We start from the raw sequence: 19,447 nt of genomic DNA, 5'->3' as shown, positions 1-19,447 counted from the left end.
TGGTTGGTTTCAAAAAATCTATACTCATATCTTCAGTTCAATTTGCTGTTATTATTTAATTATCCCCGCCATTGAAATACGAGTAGATATCTCTTTTTGTGTGGTCGCCCTGGTTCTGATCGTCGCCTGACTTCAGGCGGATACAATTTCTTATTCTTACATGCACGATTCATATTATTTGATACTTAAAATATTGGTAAAAAAATATTCTACTGAAACTGTGCAATGTGGATGACAATTTTTCAGTCGCTGCCTTGTTTGTCCATATAAGCATACCATGTGTCATTTTCATATAATAATTTAGCGACTTCGATAAAATACGCGTTAAAACTGTGCGTGAACTCAATAAATGGTGGAATAAATTATACTGAAGAACGAGTTAAAGAGTAATGTTAAGTATACTTATACCTGCATAATATGGCTACAGCAAGGTCATCTACCAGATTTTCAATTCTTGAGTTAAAAATTGAACTCTCTTTAATCTATATCAACGTACAAATGAGTCCATTTTTCTGAAAAGCTGATATTTCAAATAAAACACTAAAATCACCGAGAATTGTTTCCGAGGACGATTTTGCTCCGGCACGAGAAACCATCTCCTGGACATGGCTGGACCCGGCACCTGATCACCTTGGATCACAGTTCAATGGTCTCAGATAACAATTTGGAGTTCTCAGTAAGCGATATCGAAAACGCTAATGTTTTGTTTGTTTTTAACGGATACTTTTTGTTTTTCGTCCGAAAAACCAACTTATCTACACAGGAACATAACTTACATCGAAAACCAGAAATGAAAATCGAAGTTTTGAGTTCAAATGCATAACGTCTAGGTCATGCTCTTGACTGTAATTGGAACCATAATGAAGTATTAAGATTTTAAAATACCTTCACACAAAAAATTTTAAAAAGATTACTAGTTCACTGTGAGAATTCGGAAGGACGATTGCAGCTTCCTCTAGTCGCTTTTCTGATGACATCATTTAAGGATGTTTTCATTTGAGTGATTTCGGATAATTCGGATTATCTTAGAGACAAGAATTTTTTGACTTTTTCTAGTTGAACCTCGAAGACTATCCATTTGAAAAATGTAGCCATCATCCGCTCGCCCACATGATCCATCAAAAACATACCCTAAGCCGGTAGACTACTATTAAGTTGAGCTATCTTGCCTCAGGATATGCCCAATCTATTTCCCTCCTCCTCTTGAAAGTAAGAGTTCTCCTTAGGCATCTCTCTTCACTCACTCTTCGAAATACTTCTTCATCTGTTAGTCTTGCCTATCCATTTTTAAGTCTATTTCATTTATATTTCATCCAGTGAAAGGAATTAAATGGTTAATTATACGTCACTTTAGATTTATTAACCTTTTCTATAACAATGTTATGTACAGTTATTTCCTTAAACGCCGACAACAGTATTTCATTATATATTTAACACAAGTAATACGGATAAATAATGAAGTAAGAATAGTCATGGTTCAGGAACAAAAAACTTGAGATATTCGACATACACCAAGCTGGAAACATTGCAAGGAACCCTATTTTTCCAATTCACAACCCAAACCAGTGAATGAGTAGGATGAAGTGAAGCGTGGTAGATACTCTTTTAAAGTCTCATCACAGTTTGAGTGGACATCCCACAAGCGACGACGGATCACGGAGAAGTTGAGGATCAGCCGCTCGTTATCACTCCATCGCAATGTTGTTCTTTATATCCAGAAGGGGTCGAAATTTCAAAATTCCCTGTGAGGATGTATGCTCAAGTGTTCACTGATATGACCCGTTCCAGTCCGTTTCAACGTGCTTATTCCCGGTGCTTAGCCGAGGGCGAAGGGCGAAGTCCCGGACGTGTAGAGGAAGAAATTGCCAAGAGTCCTGCCGGAAGAAGGATGGGAAGAGAACCGAAATTTAGAGCCTCCTAGCTCTAGGCCACATTTTGCGTCATTTCTGACATTTACATGCGTCACACATGCAACCTTTAAGCCGCCGCATAATCTTGTGCTGTTAGAGAATTCATTCAGGGAGAGAATGAGATTGGAATTTTGGCAAGCGTATTAATTTTGAGACACGAGATTGAGAATCTATGGACGTGATCACCAATACTTTGCGATATCCATGTTGGCAGTGCAATATTAATTTTACAGTATCGACCGACGATGCAAAATTAATATCTTAGGGCTACGATATCTCGACTATAAATATAAAATAAGTATGATTAAATTTCAATGCTATCGGCTGTATTAAAAAATAACATTAACATCGGGAATTGAGTGATATTGACAATATTGCTTGTGTGCGACAAGATCGAATAGTAGAGAGAGAGAATACACAGAAGTAAACCCAGTATAGATACGAGCCTTAGATGTCTACATAGTTCCTTACTTCCATAACATCCACATCGTATTTCGACTCCATCTTTAATTATGGGAGTATTTCACTTGCCCAATACTTTTCAATTGCATTTTGGTTATAATACACTTGCTAAGACAAGTATTTTTTAAATGCATATCCACCATTCACGCCTTTTGGGGAAGACAAAGTCAGAAAAGCCTTGATATAATTTTACTACGGGGAACTTACTCTTTTTCCCTAACTTAATCCACACTGTCCAGTACTCGCGTACTTCTGTCGTCTCTTTTATGATCGCGCATTATTTCGTACATGGGTATATATTCCTAAGACTGTTGCCCATGTTTCGTGACCGTTAATTCTATCAACATGAAAAACCTTGATCAGTGCACTCCTTTCATTGCTATCCATGCTATCATATCTTACTGAACTATTCCTCTCCACCTAAACGACGGGAGCTGCAGGTAACAAGAAGGCTATTAAACTAAAACTAATAGGCTACGTTATTATTATTAAGTAGTCTACCAGTTAAGGTAGGTTTTGGATGGACACAAGCTTCCAAATAATTCTCTTATCTCTCCTAGTCTAACACAACCCCACAAATAACTCTAGAATGAACCCCTGTTCAACTCCGCCTACTTATTTCCTCCATTCATTCCGTCCAACATTCCCACCCTATTCCTGCCCTTTCCTCGTTTGCCTAACATTCTACTCTCTATTACAGTCTTCAACATCCCAATGCCGATCAATATACTTTTCATACATTTTTCCTGTCTCCTTATGATTTCTCCATCAATTCCATCTCCTCCTCGCCATACCCGGCACCACCTCATTTGTTTTCTTTTCTATCCACTTGATTTTCTCCATACTCACATTTCAAAAGCCTCCAATCCTCGTATGGCTATCATCTAGCTAAATGACCATTTTTCCATTTCGTACATTACTACGCTCCATATGAAAGTTTCGACGAGCCTTTTCTTAATATCCTTACTCAAAGTCCCTGTCATCAATTCCCTTCTCCTTGTAAAATCTTCTTTGCATAATGAAATCTTTTCCTTTCGTCCCAACTACTTTGACTATTTCGGTCCAAAACACTTCCGAGAGTGCTCCGGAAGGAAATATCAAAAAATCAGTCTCAACTCTTGACGCTTGTTATTGATTTAAATTTGCTGAATGAGACATGGTGGCTAGGGTCTCCCAGGGATGGAAGAGGATTATACCTGTATATGCAATTAGGCCTTAAACTCGTGGTGGTGGTGTGGCCATTTCCCCCTACTATTTATCCCAGAAGCGCCATTTATGGAGGGCGGAATGGAGAATGTACTGTGAACAATCTATTGATATTTTTTGCATATCACGTAGGAGACGTCACAATTTTTCAACCGCACGAATCGTATTGCTACAAGTTACGACAGGCCACTTAGGACGCTAATGTCGAAATTTAGCCCTTCCTCACCTTCTAGGTGTCGGATCTCCCATGGGCGTCTTCATCTGGAAGTTACAGTTCCTTCTCTTAAAGTCCTGATAGCTCGCACAAGGCACGGACACGAACCCGACGGAGTTGACGGATTCGGCGTAGAGCTTCCATGCACGGCTATGTGAACACGTGCCTGCGAACACTGTAACGACAAAAGAGGCCGGTGAGAAGAATTGTTTCTCCCCAGGGCACGAGACACTCATGCGGTACTAAATGAAATTAAAAAGAACGAAAGGGCGGAACGATGAACACACGGATAAACAAATCAACGAGGAAATAAATAATATTTTTAATAAAAAAATGAGCAGCGGAGTGACTTAATGAATGGATGAGATTACTATAAACGAATGAGGGGCGCATTGAATAACTAATGGATAAATATTCAAAATTGCAATTAAAAGGCTAACTGTGGGGAGTGACGAATGGGCGTATATATGCAACAGAAAATGAATTAGCGAAATCATGAATTAATCGATATTCGAGTAAAATATGAGGTGGAACACGCACGTGAAAGATCACATGAATGAATGGATGATGGGTGGATGATTACGGTTGAAGGAAATAATGCATAATTGAACGAACGAATTCAAGATTATAAGAAATAAATATTTAAGTAATTTACGATGGAAAATGTTAAAATATTACATTAATGCACAATTAAATCCCTCATGAACCTTGTGGCGGTGCGTTGGTCCCATCAAAAGGTTTGACAATCGCGTGGTTCTGATGGCCTTATGATGATGTCTAATGATGGTCTGAAGATTTTGGGTCGCGTGTGTTTCATTTTTTAAAAAATATAAATTTACAATATCTGCAATACTCAATTGTAATGGAATACCGAAATGTGTTTTTCACCTTTTTTTCACCGCCGCTCTCAATCGGGTGTGAATCATCATCAAACCAAACAATATGATTACACCTGAAGATGATAATGGCGATGGTCATGACAAGGGCACAAGATGACCACTTACTATAGTCGAGAGGGCACCCAGGTTGTGGAATGGTGCCTCCGTTTGGGAAGAAGTCGACCTTCCCAATGGGCGTTCTGAAGCCCAGCAATCCACCGCACGTGTGAATGACGTCAACGAATACGGCGTCATCTCGGTCCAGACGATTCGACGTATCGCTCACGGAGTAGAGGGGTGCTGCTGGATCCAGACCTGGAGGGATGGACGAATGGTGAAAAGTTTTTCTCCAGACTAATGCACAGATATCCGATGTATCAAACGCCGTTTACATCCCGAAAAAATGCAGTTTTAAACCCAAAGGCTGGTTTGATATATGACGGAAGAGCCCACCAAATAAAAAGCCCAACGGCGTTCACACAACATAAAGCAGAATTTGAAAATGTTGCCTGTCAATTAAACTCCTCACTACCTGAATTCAAAACGCGCTTAAGTCATGCCAACGTGGAAGAAAATTGGACAAAATTTGTCAATATTATGCAAAAAGCCATCACAGATTTCATCCGTATTAAGAATGTTAAAGCAAATCGCGACCCCAGGTGGTACAATAAAGGCGTTATAAAAGCCCTACGGAAGCAGAGAAAGTTACTCTCTAGGGTAAAGAAAGCAGGCGTGAACATATCATAATAGGGAGAATAAACTCTCTTTGGACAAGTAAGGACCACAAAAATTGAAACCAAAACACAATTACGTAGCGGTTTACAAGACTTTAAGCGTAAAGTACTACGTGATTATTTGGAGACTGGCCCTAAAGCGTTCTGGTCATATGGTAGGGAAGTAAAATGGGGTAAGCAAACTGTGGCTTGCTTAAAAGATTGTAACCATATCATTCATACTGACAGAGAGGGAAAAGCGAATATTCGAAATATATTCTTCCAAAGCGTTTTCACGAACGATGTTGCCACCGCGTATCTCCAAGAAACAATACATACTGAACTCACGGCAAATATAACAGCGGAAAAACAAGGAATTCTCAAATTGCTCCGAGAGATATAACCAAACAAATCCCCGGGTCCTGAATATATACCAGATAAGGTGATAAAACATTTAGTTCCTAACATCGCCCCGCATCTCGGAATTATATTTAACAAATCCCTCACTGAGTGCAAAATCCCTAAGAATTGGAAAACCACGCAAATAACGCCTATTTTTAAAAGTGGTGACAGAGAGGACCCCAATAATTACAGACCCATTTATCTCACATTCTATATGCTGAAAAGTTTGGAGCACATTATTGTCAATTTCATAACGAGATACATTTATAACATTAATTTCTTAAGTAACAATCAACACGGATTCAGGAAAACCCGCTCATGCGAGGTCCAATTAGGATTATTCACACATTTACTGGGGGAAAGTGCAAGTAGGCAAGTGGATACGATCTTTTTGGATTTTCAAAAGGCATTTGATAAGGTTCCCCAAGGTAAACTTATTCATAAATTAAAGGTCGCAGGTATAAACAAGGGCGTAGTAAATTGGGTTCTGTCAGAGAGGGAGCAGAGGGTAGTCCTTGCGGCGCTAGTTCCGACGGTGACCTCGGGGATAACTCAGGGAAGTGTAATCGGGCCGTTGCTTTTCTTGATTTTTGTCAACGATTTGAACCGCGAAGTGAAAAGTAAGATTAGGATGTTCTCGGATGACACGGTGATTTATCAGGAGATATCTAGGGATGAGGATCGTTCATTCTAGCACAGGATCTAGATTGCATTGCTAAATGGTGTTCAAAACGGGGATTGTCAATAAACCATAATAAATGTTCGGAGGTAAACTTCTTTAAAAGATCAACGGGATTTGTTTACAAATTAGCTGGAGTTAACCTAGAAGTAGTTGATACGGTAAAATACCAAGGTGTTACAATCACTAAAGACTTAACGCGGGGGACCCACATACGTAAAGTATGCGGGCAAGCATATAAAAACTTGCGATTTAATCGACGCATTGTCACAAAAAGTGACTCTAAGGTCAGGGAGCGTTGTAACCACACTCTTATAAGGCCTCATTTGGAATATACATGCAGTGTACGGGATCCGAGTGAAAAATGCCCCATTCGGGAAATTGAGAAGGGTCAACACCTGGCAGCCCGTTTCGTTAAAAGCTCTTACGATAAAACGTAAAGCGTCACTGCTGGAATTGGGTTGGGAATCATTAGAAGGAAGACGGTTCAGGGCTAGGTTGAACTACTAAATAAATTCGGATCCGTATGTTTCAGCGCCGAGATCTCGCAAATTATTCGCACTCCAACCTACAGCATGTTCATTGGTCGTTTGGATCAATTAAATAAAATTCGGGAAATATATGCCAGAACTAGCAGACTCGAGGAATCCTTCGTCCCGCGGGATAGAAAATGTAAGCTTACAGATAACAAAATTCCACTTGCAACCCTCATCGTCCAGGGAATAATTATTTCAACTCAATTGCATGCACTTTCATAAACCTCGTGTGTTTTGTTGTCAAAACCATTCCCGCATGACCGCATTAGAATGCCACAAAAGAAATAGTGCTCGTTACAGTATTGATTGCTCTGCCTTTTCTGTTTTTAAGTCTCCCCTTCCATCCCTCGTCTCTCTCTGTGGGGTGGACCCTCCCGCTACCTGCAGCGTTGTGTTACATTCTCTACCGGTGTCCTTGGGGAGGAGACCGTTTTATGTTCAATGTCCATGTGTTAGTGAAAGTTCGCCATCATACTTTTAAAATTCTAGCTTGCACGTTATTGGATACATTTTTACTACATTCTGAGGTTCAATTGTTTGTTAGATATGTATTTTGCATGCAAGTAAGTTGAAAGGGATTTTGCATGAATGTATACGCCACTGTGGGTGTGCTTTTGCATGGACGAATTGATTTTGCATGTGGTTTTGTTCTGATCGAAGCACTTTTCCGCTTGAAAAAAATTTTTATTTTATTTTACGACCGGGTTTCGATGTATTACAACATCATTGAACTGATGATGATGTAAAACATCGAAACCCGGTCGTAAAATTAAAAAAAAATTATCAAGTGGAAAAGTGCTTCGATCAGTTATTTCTTAAGTTCGACTTCCACCACATCGCCTGAAGCTACTCAATTTGGTTTTGTTCTCTTTTACGGGTGGTGACCCCCCCCCCCCCCCGCCACACGCCCTTGCGACGGCTTGCGGGGTATTACGTAAATGTAGATACCCATCAGGGTTGGTAAACTAATTCCTTTCACTGTACCGCCTACGATTTGCCACAAAGAGTTAGTATCTGAAAAATCAATCAGTTGGGGTGAGGCTGAGAGTGTCCAAGGGCGTCAACTGGAATCGATCCCGATTAGTAGTTCGGGCAACTGCAGCTATTCGAATCATCAGCGTTTGTCTTCCTTTCTGTACAAATTATTTTTTCCATATCCTACCGTATCCACTTCTGAAAACCCACCAATCTACGCTCATCCATTCGCTTCTCGCGTCAATAAAACAATACGCCCCATATTAAATACCTTGCTATTCTTTTCTTCACATTTTTACTCAGTGTAACCGCCAAAAATTCTCTTCCCATTGAAAAATGCCACTTTTGCCAATGTTATCATTGTCCTATTTTCAGTTACCTTCCCCAAGAAAAAATGTATCCCTACACGTGGACAAAGATGCGAACATAAATCGAATAATGGCAAAAAGGTATTCATGGGAACTTAAACATATAGTTTCAATAACATTCGGTTGCCAAATTTTTTCTTGAAAACAATGATTCCCCCACACTTCGTATTGGAAAAGTGAAAAGGAATAAGTTCAAGTGTTCCACTATAAGTGGTCCTTAACATATGGTCCACTGCGTTCTAGTGTTTGAACTCCGGACTACAAGATCTATTTACTCACCAGTGATCCTGGAGATTATAGTGGGGAATTTTTTGAATCCTTTCCCGACGATCCCCATGACGTGTGCCCCTAGGCTGTGACCGCATAGATGGATATTCCCCAAATCGACTCCCGACAGCTTCAGGAAGTGCACGAAGTCAGCCACGATGCCCGCCACGTGCACCGTCTGCCGCTTCACGATGAAGTAGAGCGGGTTGGCTGCGATTCGGGACCAATCCACGGCGATCACGTTCTCCTCCTTGAAACCCAAGTACACTGCGGGACACAAGGATCACATTGAACCATTATGGAGTCGCCGATTTGACCCACGGGCCCTCAACGAATAAGCGGGATGGCCATAGTCAAAAGCATGTTTGAATGTGCCCCGGAATTTTATGCCCCATATGGTAAAAATGTAATTTTGTAGTAAAAGTAAGCTATCTGGATAAATTTGAACCATTTAGAGGAACAGAGGACAAAATTTTTATATTTATATGGTAAATAAAAGTTTCTGGCGTCACTTGTGGAAAATGTTAATATTGAAATTAAAATTGAAATTTCCACATAGAAAATTTTCTATGTGGAAAGCAAAGTTGTTCAATTTCAATTTCAATATTTCTATGGTATTTTCAAATGGCACATTTTAACTCAATTTGTTCTTATTTGATGGGGTGATGTAATTCGTATGGGGAGCTAAAACGGCGTAATAACTGAACAGAATAGATGTTCGGCTTGGCAGATCTTTTTTTACTTATGGTAGGATAAATGAATAAGTAAATTCAAAAGGGTGGGAATACCGGTAAGAAGGTGGCCGGTATTCTGTGAAAGTAATCCAAAAAATTAATGTCTATTTAAGGAAGCAAAGGTACAGCTTAAAACAGTCTACTCCCCCCTCAATATTCCACATGACATGAGAGAAATGAAACTTGGGCATGCCCGAACTCACTGTCTTTGATGCTCTGGATGGCGCTGGAATGTATTCCTGAGAGAAATCCGTGCGTGACGATAAAAGTTGGCTTCAGAAAGTCGAACGTGGACCTCCTGAGTGCCGCGGTGTCTCCGATATTCAAGTATTCACCTTCCTTCGGACCGCGCCTGTTTGAATGAAGGAAACAAGTTGACATGGTGCAAATGAATACGTACATGCCAAAGGCAAGGAATTGGAAACTTCTTTTCTAGTAAACTGTATATTACAATAAACAACCGGAATAAAATTTGCGACTTCAGGGATGAATTTAAAGATGGCATTTATACCTGCATATACTGCACGATAAGTTTGCACATACATATATATATATATATATATATATATATATATATATATATAGTACAATACACAGTAACACATAATATAGAAACACAAAAAAAGAGAACACTCACACGTATTTTCTTGATATTTCGACGGAAACAATCAGTCTTCCTCTGAAGATGTAGAAGTAATATGGAATATGTATATATATATATATATATATATATATATATATACATATGCATATACATATTTATCCAAATAACATATCAATCTGAAAATGAATTTGCTTGCGGACCACTGACGACAAAACGGTACGTATTCGGGACTTCTAATTTTTTGCGTAAATAGAGTACTCTGATGAAAGTGGCCGGAACCATTATATTGAGTTATGCTCATTTTTATCAATCTTTTTAAAAAATGTGTAATCTAGTATATTTAAGTGTTAGCATCAAACATTGGTGAACGCCATGCCATAAAGGTGCTATCTTTCCAATGCATATATATTTTTTGACAGACCCTGTACATATAAATTTTACTAAACTGGTAGGCATAAAGCATGGTTGGCTCAAAATGGTCCATTTATAATGTAAAGGGAATCAAAATGCAAAGGGAAAAGGGAAGGGATTATTGGAAAGGGTTCAATAACAGAAAATTAACAAAATAATGAAACTTAAAGGTGGCAACATATCGAGGATTAAATTATTTATTCTAATGCTAATTATGGTAATATCTTTAACGCCGGGAGTGTTTCAACAACGGCAGAACACCGTTCGGTTGGTCACCCTTCCTCAGCCATTTTAATACGTACCTCGTGTACAGCTTGAAGAATATATCCTCCCTGGCGGCGGGTGTGTAATATGCCCGGCCCAGCAGTCTGCCGGGTCGAGGTCGTTCCTGAGCGTCCGGGAAGTACAAGACCTCGGGCCAGTTTGTGCCCGCCGTGTTTTCGCTGATCACCAGGATGCGTTGCGAATTCTCGGAATCTGCGGAAGAGGCGCAAACTCTATTCCATGGGATAACTCTATTTGACCATTGCCCGCCTACTTACTCTGAATAAAACACATATTATTCTCTATTATTTACCTCAGTGAATAGACAAATATTTCTCGGCCACTGATAATTTAACAAAGAAATTTAAGTTCAAAGAAACTTCGGAAGATGCCGCGAAAGTATTTTAGTTAAGTAGTCCGCTAATGGACATTACATTGCAATAATTTCAGAGCGTAAAAATCATTCGCATTGACCGGGATTGGAACCCGGATACCGAGTTTGTCAGACCGAGTGTTTTTGGTCAGTTAAGCTACCATAGTGTCATCTTACGCTGTAAAATTCCACAAGGCTAGAGCAAAATTTTACTCGTAGCTTAACTGAATAAGGCTGATCTTGATCGGGCGTTGATGGATCCGCGTTCAAATACCAGTCAAGGCGAATGATTTTTACGCTCTGAATTTGTTGCATTTGAAAGATGATAAATCCTGGAAATCTTGGAAATTCGCCTTCGATTGCATTACCGTAATGGCATTACGATGGCATATATTAACTTTCATTTTTTCATTAAATATGGCCCGCGGAGTGTTTTATAATGTCAAAAATTATTTGTACACGTATTAAATATATAGCCAAGGCATTTCTTTCCAAGCAAATACCAATCCAGTTTGAAAAAAAAAACAAAAAAGTGAACAATTGAGTTAAAAATGTTTACACCTTAAAACAATCAAAAATTGCTCATCTACTATATATCTCATCTCAATTAGACACTATCACTAATTGTAACCTATCTTGTTTGCTTATAAGTATATTTATTTATTTATTTATTTATTTAGCCTTAGTCCGAAAACAGCACTCTGGCCTTTACATCGGACTATTAACAAAGAATAACAATAGAGACGATTACAAACACCCAAGCCCTAGGTGGATGAAACCCACCCAGGCGGGAATCGAACCCGCGACCCATGGATTGGCAGACGAGGACGTTACCCCGCCGCCACCGAGGCCGGCGATTATTTCGCACAGTGCGTCTTCAAGTCTCCAAGCAACCGATTTGGAAAAGTGTGTTTGGTGGAGGATGAAATTGACGGAAAAAATAGATGAAGTTCATGATAGGGTTGATTGTTGGTAGGAATCCAAAGAAGGCAAGAAAAGTGGAGTTCGGGGCATATTTAGAGGCAATCGGATACTGAAGGCTGCGATTAGCGGGAGAACGTTGGAGTTAAGCGAGTCGGTTAGAGGGAAATAATATGCATTTAGGACGTAATTGATGAAGGAAGAATGTAAAGTATGCTAAAACCTTCCTCCTTTTTTGCAAATTTCCACTGGCTTGGTCCTGCATAAGTCCCAAAATCTCTGACACCTAGTTCTAGATTTAGCACGTGTCACAATGGGGCATGGATTTTAATAATTGTAGGCTATCTTCTCTTTAAAATACAAGTTTTCTATTGCTTATTTCAAAAATATAGTTACTATCGAAGAAGACTAATGGATAAAAGCAATGAATTGACTAATCTCGGTGCATGATAGTGTTGCTAGGTGTTGATAGCTGTTGAAGGAAAAGCGTGCAAAATAAACGGAAGATAACTCTCCAGATGCTTTGGAAGAAACTATTAACGGCAAATGTGAACGAAATGGAAAAGTCGCGAAGAAGTTAACAGTCAGGAGACTCGATTCAGGAGCTGCGTCAAATCAGCCTTCAAATTGAGAATCATTAATGAAGGTGAAAGATCTTCATCCTCGCACATAATCATATGAAAATCAATCGAGTATATCGCGAAAAATTAACAAAATGTACGTAAGATCACTACAGCTCAAATAGTTGGCTAATAAGTATGTTTCTAGGTGATAACTTTGGAGACCATCGAATCTTACCTGCTTTACTCAAGGCGACGATGCAGGCCGTAAGGAAGGTGATCCATAATGAAGTCTTGGCCATGTTTCTCCCAAGAGGATACATCAGCACCCAGTGAATCGGTAAGAGTGATGAGAGTAAATGGTGTAGACCCTCGTTTCGATAACAGGGTAGCAGCTGGGATAGCGGTCGTCATCTCGAGTATTTATACCTATAGATATAAAAAATGACGTCACATGTTAACGCGCTAAATATCTTTCTAATTGATAGCTTAATATTCAATGCAATTAGTTTTTATTTATCAATCGCTGAATCCAAGAAGGCTCAAATGTTTTATTTCCTGGTAAGGAGAAGTATTTCCATTTCAAATGGCATTTATTTAAGCATCGTGTAATTCCAAGAGGTACAAGTTTATGATATTTCGAAGTATTGGGTTATACGTTCTTGATATGTCTTGCTTATTGGCCTTAGTAACTATGCGAGCGGCCATGAAGTTGCGCCATGATTTTAATCGTATTCTTCCGCGAATTTCATCGCCGAACACTGCGGCCACTCCAATGTCGAGTATCGGACAGAAAAGGAGGACTTTGCGTTGTGTAATTGACCCTGTGTCCTGCAGAATCTCATTACGAGGAATAATATCAATACTATTGCGTCGCGATAATTTTTTTTGAAGAATATTACTCCCTCCTTCATTGAACGGTAATCCTGAAAGTCTAGGGGGGAGACATCAACCACTCGCAAGATGGAACACACGATTTGATATTTCCTAATATTATCATTTTTCTCAATTTCAATTTTGATTCAAAGCAATACGAGGGTCATCCGGAAAGTAGTACCCGTTCGTGCCGCATGAAGTGCTGACGACGCGAGTAGCCGCTGGACGAGGTCAGATAGCTTCAGTGGCTTGTCTGCCTTCTCTGAGCCAAGTTGCGTGACGCTAGCATTGCCTGTGTTGTTTCTGTGATTGTTTACAATGTTTAAAAAAATTGAGAACGCCGCCAGTTGTGAAGTGAGGGCAGTGATTAAATTCCTCAATGCAAGAAACGTTCGCCCATGTGATATTCATCGCCAATTAAAGGAGGTGTATGGAGACAATGTAATGGACGAGTCGTCTGTTCGGCGGTGGTGTCGCAACTTCAACATGGGGAGGGGGAACACACACGACGATGAGCGTTCGGGGAGACCGTCTGTCATTACAGACCAACTGGTGAGCTCAGTTGACGAATTCGTGAGGAACGATCGGCGCGTCACAATTGATGACATCTGTGAGCATTTTCCCAATGTTTCTCGAACAATTGTTCATGAAATTGTTAAACACCATCTGCATTATGCAAAAATTTGTGCAAGATGGGTCCCTCGCGTATCTCAATGAGCTGGCGGCGAAGGACTATGCAGCAGGAATACAGAAACTTGTCACACGTTATGACAAATGCCTTAATTTGCTTGGAGATTATGTTGAGAAGTAGTTTAAAGTATCCTCTTTCAAATAAATTTTTTTATGTTTGTTAATATTTACTTTTGTGTCTTTATTTCACGAACGGGTACTACTTTCCGGATGACCCTCGTACTTATCGATTGTTAAGTTAGGATCATTTGCACATTCACTTACGTTCTTGATATTTCTCCCTTTTTCGCATATCCAACTTCCAGCCATTCGCAAGTGGAGTTAAAGGAATGCAGCATAATTAAGAGACTAGAACAATGTCTATTTTCTATGTGCAGCGGTAACACAGTTGTCGAAGGCGCCATTTTTTTCCTTATCTAATTTATATTCGCTCCATTCTTGCCCAATATTCCACCATGCCTGGTTTTCCATTATCCTCTGACACAAAACCTAGTGGGTCCTTGCAGAGTATTACGTAGATGCACAATAGTGTTCAACCCGGAGGTTGTGTTGGTAAGGATTGAGCCTACCTAATACTAATCTCTTTCCGTGCGTGTAATTCACACCTTAGTGTATCGACCCCAATCCCTTTCCCAAAGCTGCCTGTGGTTTTTCAGGAAGATCAGATACCCGAAAAATCAAATAGCTTGGTTGAAGCTGAGGGTGCCCAGGGGCGTCACCTGGATTCAAACCAAGACCCTCCGGTCAATAGGCCAGTACTCAACCTATTCTAACCTCAGTATTAATCATCGAGTTCGGAGGGTTGCAAATTTGTGCAAAAATGGAGGGCGGAATGAATGGGTATTATGTGATCTGTATTTGTGGGTTTCCTGAAAATAGAGAACTCGTTAAACATAACAGTTTCAGGTTTAACTTTGTGGAATGCCTTCTTTATGAGGGTAAAAAGAAACTTTAAATTTTCACAATAAATTTTAATATTTCCATGGTCGTGAAATATTAAATCTTTATTGTGGAAGTGTAAAGTTTCTTTTTTACCCTCATCATAGAGAACTCGTGTCTGTTTCATGGTGATTGCCAGTTCTAAGAAGTTAACCGTGCCGTTAACTTCTTTTTCTATGGAAAAGGAAATATTAGGACGGATGGTGTACAGGTGATTGTGGACGTAGTCTACCTGGCGGTTTGACCCTGTCCACAGGCAGAGAATGTCATCTAGGTCGCGGAACCAATACACCATTTTTCCATGTATTTATGGGCAGTATTGAAAATAGATTTTTCTAACGAATTAAGAAATATTTTGGCTACGAGGGGGAAACGTGGGAAATCTATAGCTAGACCGACTGCTTGGATATAAAAATTGTGGTTGAAACTGAAATATTTTTAACTGCGATTTTTATGAGGGTGATTAATTCTTTTGAAATATTTGGGGTAATGTTGGAGTCTTGGAGTACATTTGGATCCTTAAGTAAGTCTTCCGATTTCGGCCCATAAGTGAACAAGTTATTAATACCAAAAGAAACAAGTATCACTTTACTTGGAACATTAATTTCTTTACGCTTTCCGGCAAGCTCGATTGAGCTTATAACTGCGTACTTGGGGTTGAACCGTGAGTAGTCTCTGAACATTCTCTCAATGTACTACCTAGGCGTTACCCTCACTCACGACCTCTCGTGGATGAAGGTAACACCAAACACATACGGGGAATATGTGGGCAAGCTAACAAAAAATTACGATTAAATAGAAGAATGCTGGGTAAATGTGATGAAAAGGTCAATGAGAAATGTTATCTTTCGCTGGTTAGTCCTCATTTAGAATATGCTGCAAGTATATGGGATCCTCACGAAGTTGGATTAATTTCCGAATTGGTTCATTAGCAGCGTAGAGAAACTAGATTTGTAGAACGTTATCATGATAAACTGAGTAGCGTATCAAAAATATTAGAGAAACTAGGCTGGGAATCACTCACGGATCAAAGATTAAATTACAGATTGAAGATCTTGCATAAATTGGAAGGATGTCTCTTTAGCAGTGATGCTGAAAATTTATTATTAAACCAATCGTACCGCGGTATGAGAGATCATGTCAATTAAATTAGAGAGATTAGGCATAGAACATATAGAGTTAAGATATCATTTTTTCCACGAACGATTAGGGATCAGAATAATATTGTCCGACCGCCGTAGGGTCATATTCGGATTGATAATTAGTCTGGCTTGTATTCACCCCCTGCCACACACCCCAGCGGTGGCTAGAAGGGTACTGAAACAAATAAAATAAATATGAGAAGTCAAGATCGCATTGAAAAAATGAGAATTGGCCATTCTAGGTGTCTGCGAAACAAGATGGGCTGACGATAGGAATTTTATGTCTGAGAAATTTAGAGCTATTCACAATAGGAATGCTAAACCTGCAAGAAATTAAGTAGGAATAATCTTAAGAGGAAAAGATAAAAATATACTATCATCAAATATCACCTCAGTGACAGATAATTCATGATTAAACTCATATCCTTTCCAGTAGACTTGTGCATTATAACAGTTCACCACCCAACAACCAAAGGCAAAATCGAGGAAGTAGAACAAATATATGAGTAGACAGAAGGAATAAATAGTGTGAAAAAAGATTCTTAGTTTTAGTTTAGTTTTTTAGTACCCTGCAAGCCACTGCTAGGGAGCATGGCAGGGGGTTATTAAACATTCGACAAAATTTTACTCGTATCACTTTTCCCCCTTAGCTTGGTCGGACAACGTTATTCTGATCCCTTTTATAGTAGATCTTTGTAGTAGTTTTGTTAGAGGTGTGTCAACAGCTAAGGTCATTCTGCGCCATTGCCAAATGGTTTATAACATCTATACTCTATTAAGAAATAGATAAACAAATCAATACATAAATATTTCAAACGAATATTCTAAAAATAAGGATACCGCAATTATATTGTACCTGTTAGGCCATTTTTTTAATTTGATAACTGTTTAAGGAGTTTGTGTCATCTCCTAAAATATAATCCAAATCACCCATTATTTTCAAAATATTTCCTACCCTCCGGTATTTGTCATACTGGGTCAAGATATGGTTTACCGCAAGGGACTCTTCCCTCCGGCTCTTCCTGACAGATGAGGTCCACGCCGATTCCACTGACTTTATCAGTCGAAGTTTATTAATGGTGACGTTCAGTCACGCATCCCGTTGTTGCTTCAGGATCGAGCAGCTCAATGCCGCCTTGAGATCGTCCACTGGCATCAACATAGAATCAGTCTCGTGCATGTTTACGATTCCTTTCGCCGTTCCGTCGGCTTTTTCATTTCCAGCGATTCCTACGTATCCAGGGATCCATAGATACACATACTTTTTTACCCCTCTGATGAAGGGATACGAGAGTAGAGAGTATCTGCTGGACTAAAGGGTGGGTAAGAGAGGATCTGGAAATGGATGGGGTGCTCGAAGAGGCAGAGCATATTATAAAGAGCCTTTTGTTTCTCGCAGGGCTATGTTTATGTCAAAGAGTTATCCTGCGTAAACACTGCACGGACTATATTTATCTTTGCCCTCTGGACTCCGTGGTGGGACGAAAATGCTGTGGGACCACATGCTGAATCTCATACATACGTGAACACAGGGATGAAATCTGTGTGGGATCCGAGGAAGGATCAGAACATTTGTGTGTACTCCACATCGGTGGCGCACGATTTGGAATGTGGGTGTGGCATGGTCACTAGTTCGGGCTATGGTTTTACTCAAGGTGGAGATTTGGGGTAGCAAACGGGATATACTTCGGGCAGGGTAAAATTTACATCGCGGATAAGATCATCAAAATGAGCGGCAAGGGGCCCAGTAGCCCTTCTCCGTCTATAAAATAAGTCTAAGAACCGCGGATTAAAAATAATATTAAAACATGGATGGTCGGTCACGGATAAAACTTTACAAGCATAGTTACTCATCATAAAGTTTCTACGGATCACCAAAGGCGGTTCTCCTGATTAAGGATATCTGCTTATTGCTGGGCTGGTCCTGAAAGTGCGGATGGCCACACGAAACCCGGTATTGCGGACACCGGTCAAAGGTGTTAAATCTTAAATAGATCTTAAAAACGACTCTCTCCCAGAAGAGTAAACGATAGAGCCGAAATCCAATTTGGAGCGCACCAAAGCTCGGTATTGTAAAAGCATGGTAGATCGATCTGCTTCCCATGCAGTGTGGCTTAAAAATCTTAAAATATTTTGTGTTAGACGACACTTTTCCCTTAGTTCTGGGATATGATTTCTGCAATTGAGTCTACAGTTCAGGACCATTCCTAAGATGTGAATGGACCCCATAAAGAGGATATTTCTAAACATCCATACGTAGTCTCGGGGTGGCATAGTGTCCGCGGAGTCGATGGAAGTGAGCACATTTAGTTTATTAAGCAGGGAAGCGGAACCCATCACTACTTGCCCAGTATCCCAATATGCTCATAGTCACGGGGACAAGCGTGGAGGCTCTGGAAAGTCTGGATGTCCTACAGAAAATAGCAAGATCGTCGAAGAAGAGCGACCCCATCACTGGCGCCTTTATAGAGGCCATCACGTCGTTCGTTCATTGTAATGGCAATTAGGGTTACACTGAGTAGGAGCCCTGAGTAATCGCGCAGCGCGTCAGTGCTCTGGGTGGGTATCTGTGGTAAGGACACCTCTGCTGTTGTTCCCGTCTAGTGATTTATGAAGGTGGAAAAATTGAGATTCGAGTAGTGATTAAATACTTCGTTAAGAAAGGTATGAAAACAAAGGAAATTTATGCCGACTTTCAGAACACTCGGGAGAACCCGATCCTTAATTCAACTGTTACCAAGTGGACAAACGAGTTTAAGTTTGGTCGCAACAGGTTAAATGATGATGTTTAAAGTGGTCGACCAAAATGTGCCACTGTCCAAGAAATTATTGCAAAATTGCATACAATAATCATGGAGGATCACCAACAGGAAGTGTGAGAAATTGCTGAAGCTGTAGGGATGTCATCTGAACGGGTATATAGCATGGGACTGAGTAATTTGGGTGGTCAACTGCTCTCTCTTGTCTCCCTCTGCATATGTCACTACATTCAGACATGGGCTGAGATAACCCGCAAAAAGTAATCAGTATTTTTATGTCATTTCCCACATAATTAATGAAGCTATGACATAGGCAGCCACCGGCCTCAGCAGTGGGTTTTGCCTATCATCCATGAAGCACTGTTAAGTGTTTTGGTTTCAATGCTCAATTTCAAAAACCCCATTTTGTATCCATGCATTTTAATTGCGAACATAGAAAAAATGAAGCCATCAGAATGGAAAAATAGATATTGAAACATATAAAATCTACTTAGTAAATCATACGTAACACTTACTTTACCAGTCATATTTTTAAGGAGAGACTTAATAAAGTAGCATATATTA

General features: G+C 39.9%; 1 protein-coding gene across 1 annotated transcript; it reads right to left on the bottom strand.

Moving 5' to 3' along the window:
• Positions 1–3,800: 3,800 nt before the first annotated feature.
• LOC139696580 (lipase member H-like) lies at positions 3,801–12,779 on the bottom strand. Its single transcript, XM_071595386.1, has 6 exons — positions 12,716–12,779; positions 10,662–10,836; positions 9,548–9,696; positions 8,623–8,877; positions 4,797–4,985; positions 3,801–3,967 (listed from the first exon to the last, which is right to left on the bottom strand). The coding sequence occupies exons 1-6, from the start codon at positions 12,777–12,779 to the stop codon at positions 3,801–3,803; spliced, it is 999 nt and encodes a 332-aa protein (XP_071451487.1).
• Between the last annotated feature and the right edge of the window lie 6,668 nt (positions 12,780–19,447).

The sequence above is a fragment of the Hetaerina americana genome, unplaced genomic scaffold (assembly GCF_022747635.1).
Source record: "Hetaerina americana unplaced genomic scaffold, ioHetAmer1.1.p SCAF_7, whole genome shotgun sequence".
NCBI lineage: Eukaryota > Metazoa > Arthropoda > Insecta > Odonata > Calopterygidae > Hetaerina > Hetaerina americana.
The sequence above is the reverse complement of the archived record's forward strand: the minus strand, read 5'-3'. Positions and strand labels throughout refer to the sequence as shown.

Coding starts and splice junctions, on each gene's coding strand:
- LOC139696580 (XM_071595386.1), bottom strand. CDS start 12,779: ATGGCCAAGACTTCATTATGGATCACCTTCCTTACGGCCTGCATCGTC. Junction 8,878..9,547: donor CATCCAGAGCATCAAAGACA/GTGAGTTCGGGC, acceptor TGTGTCCCGCAG/TGTACTTGGGTTTCAAGGAG. Junction 4,986..8,622: donor TATAATCTCCAGGATCACTG/GTGAGTAAATAG, acceptor CCATCCCTCCAG/GTCTGGATCCAGCAGCACCC.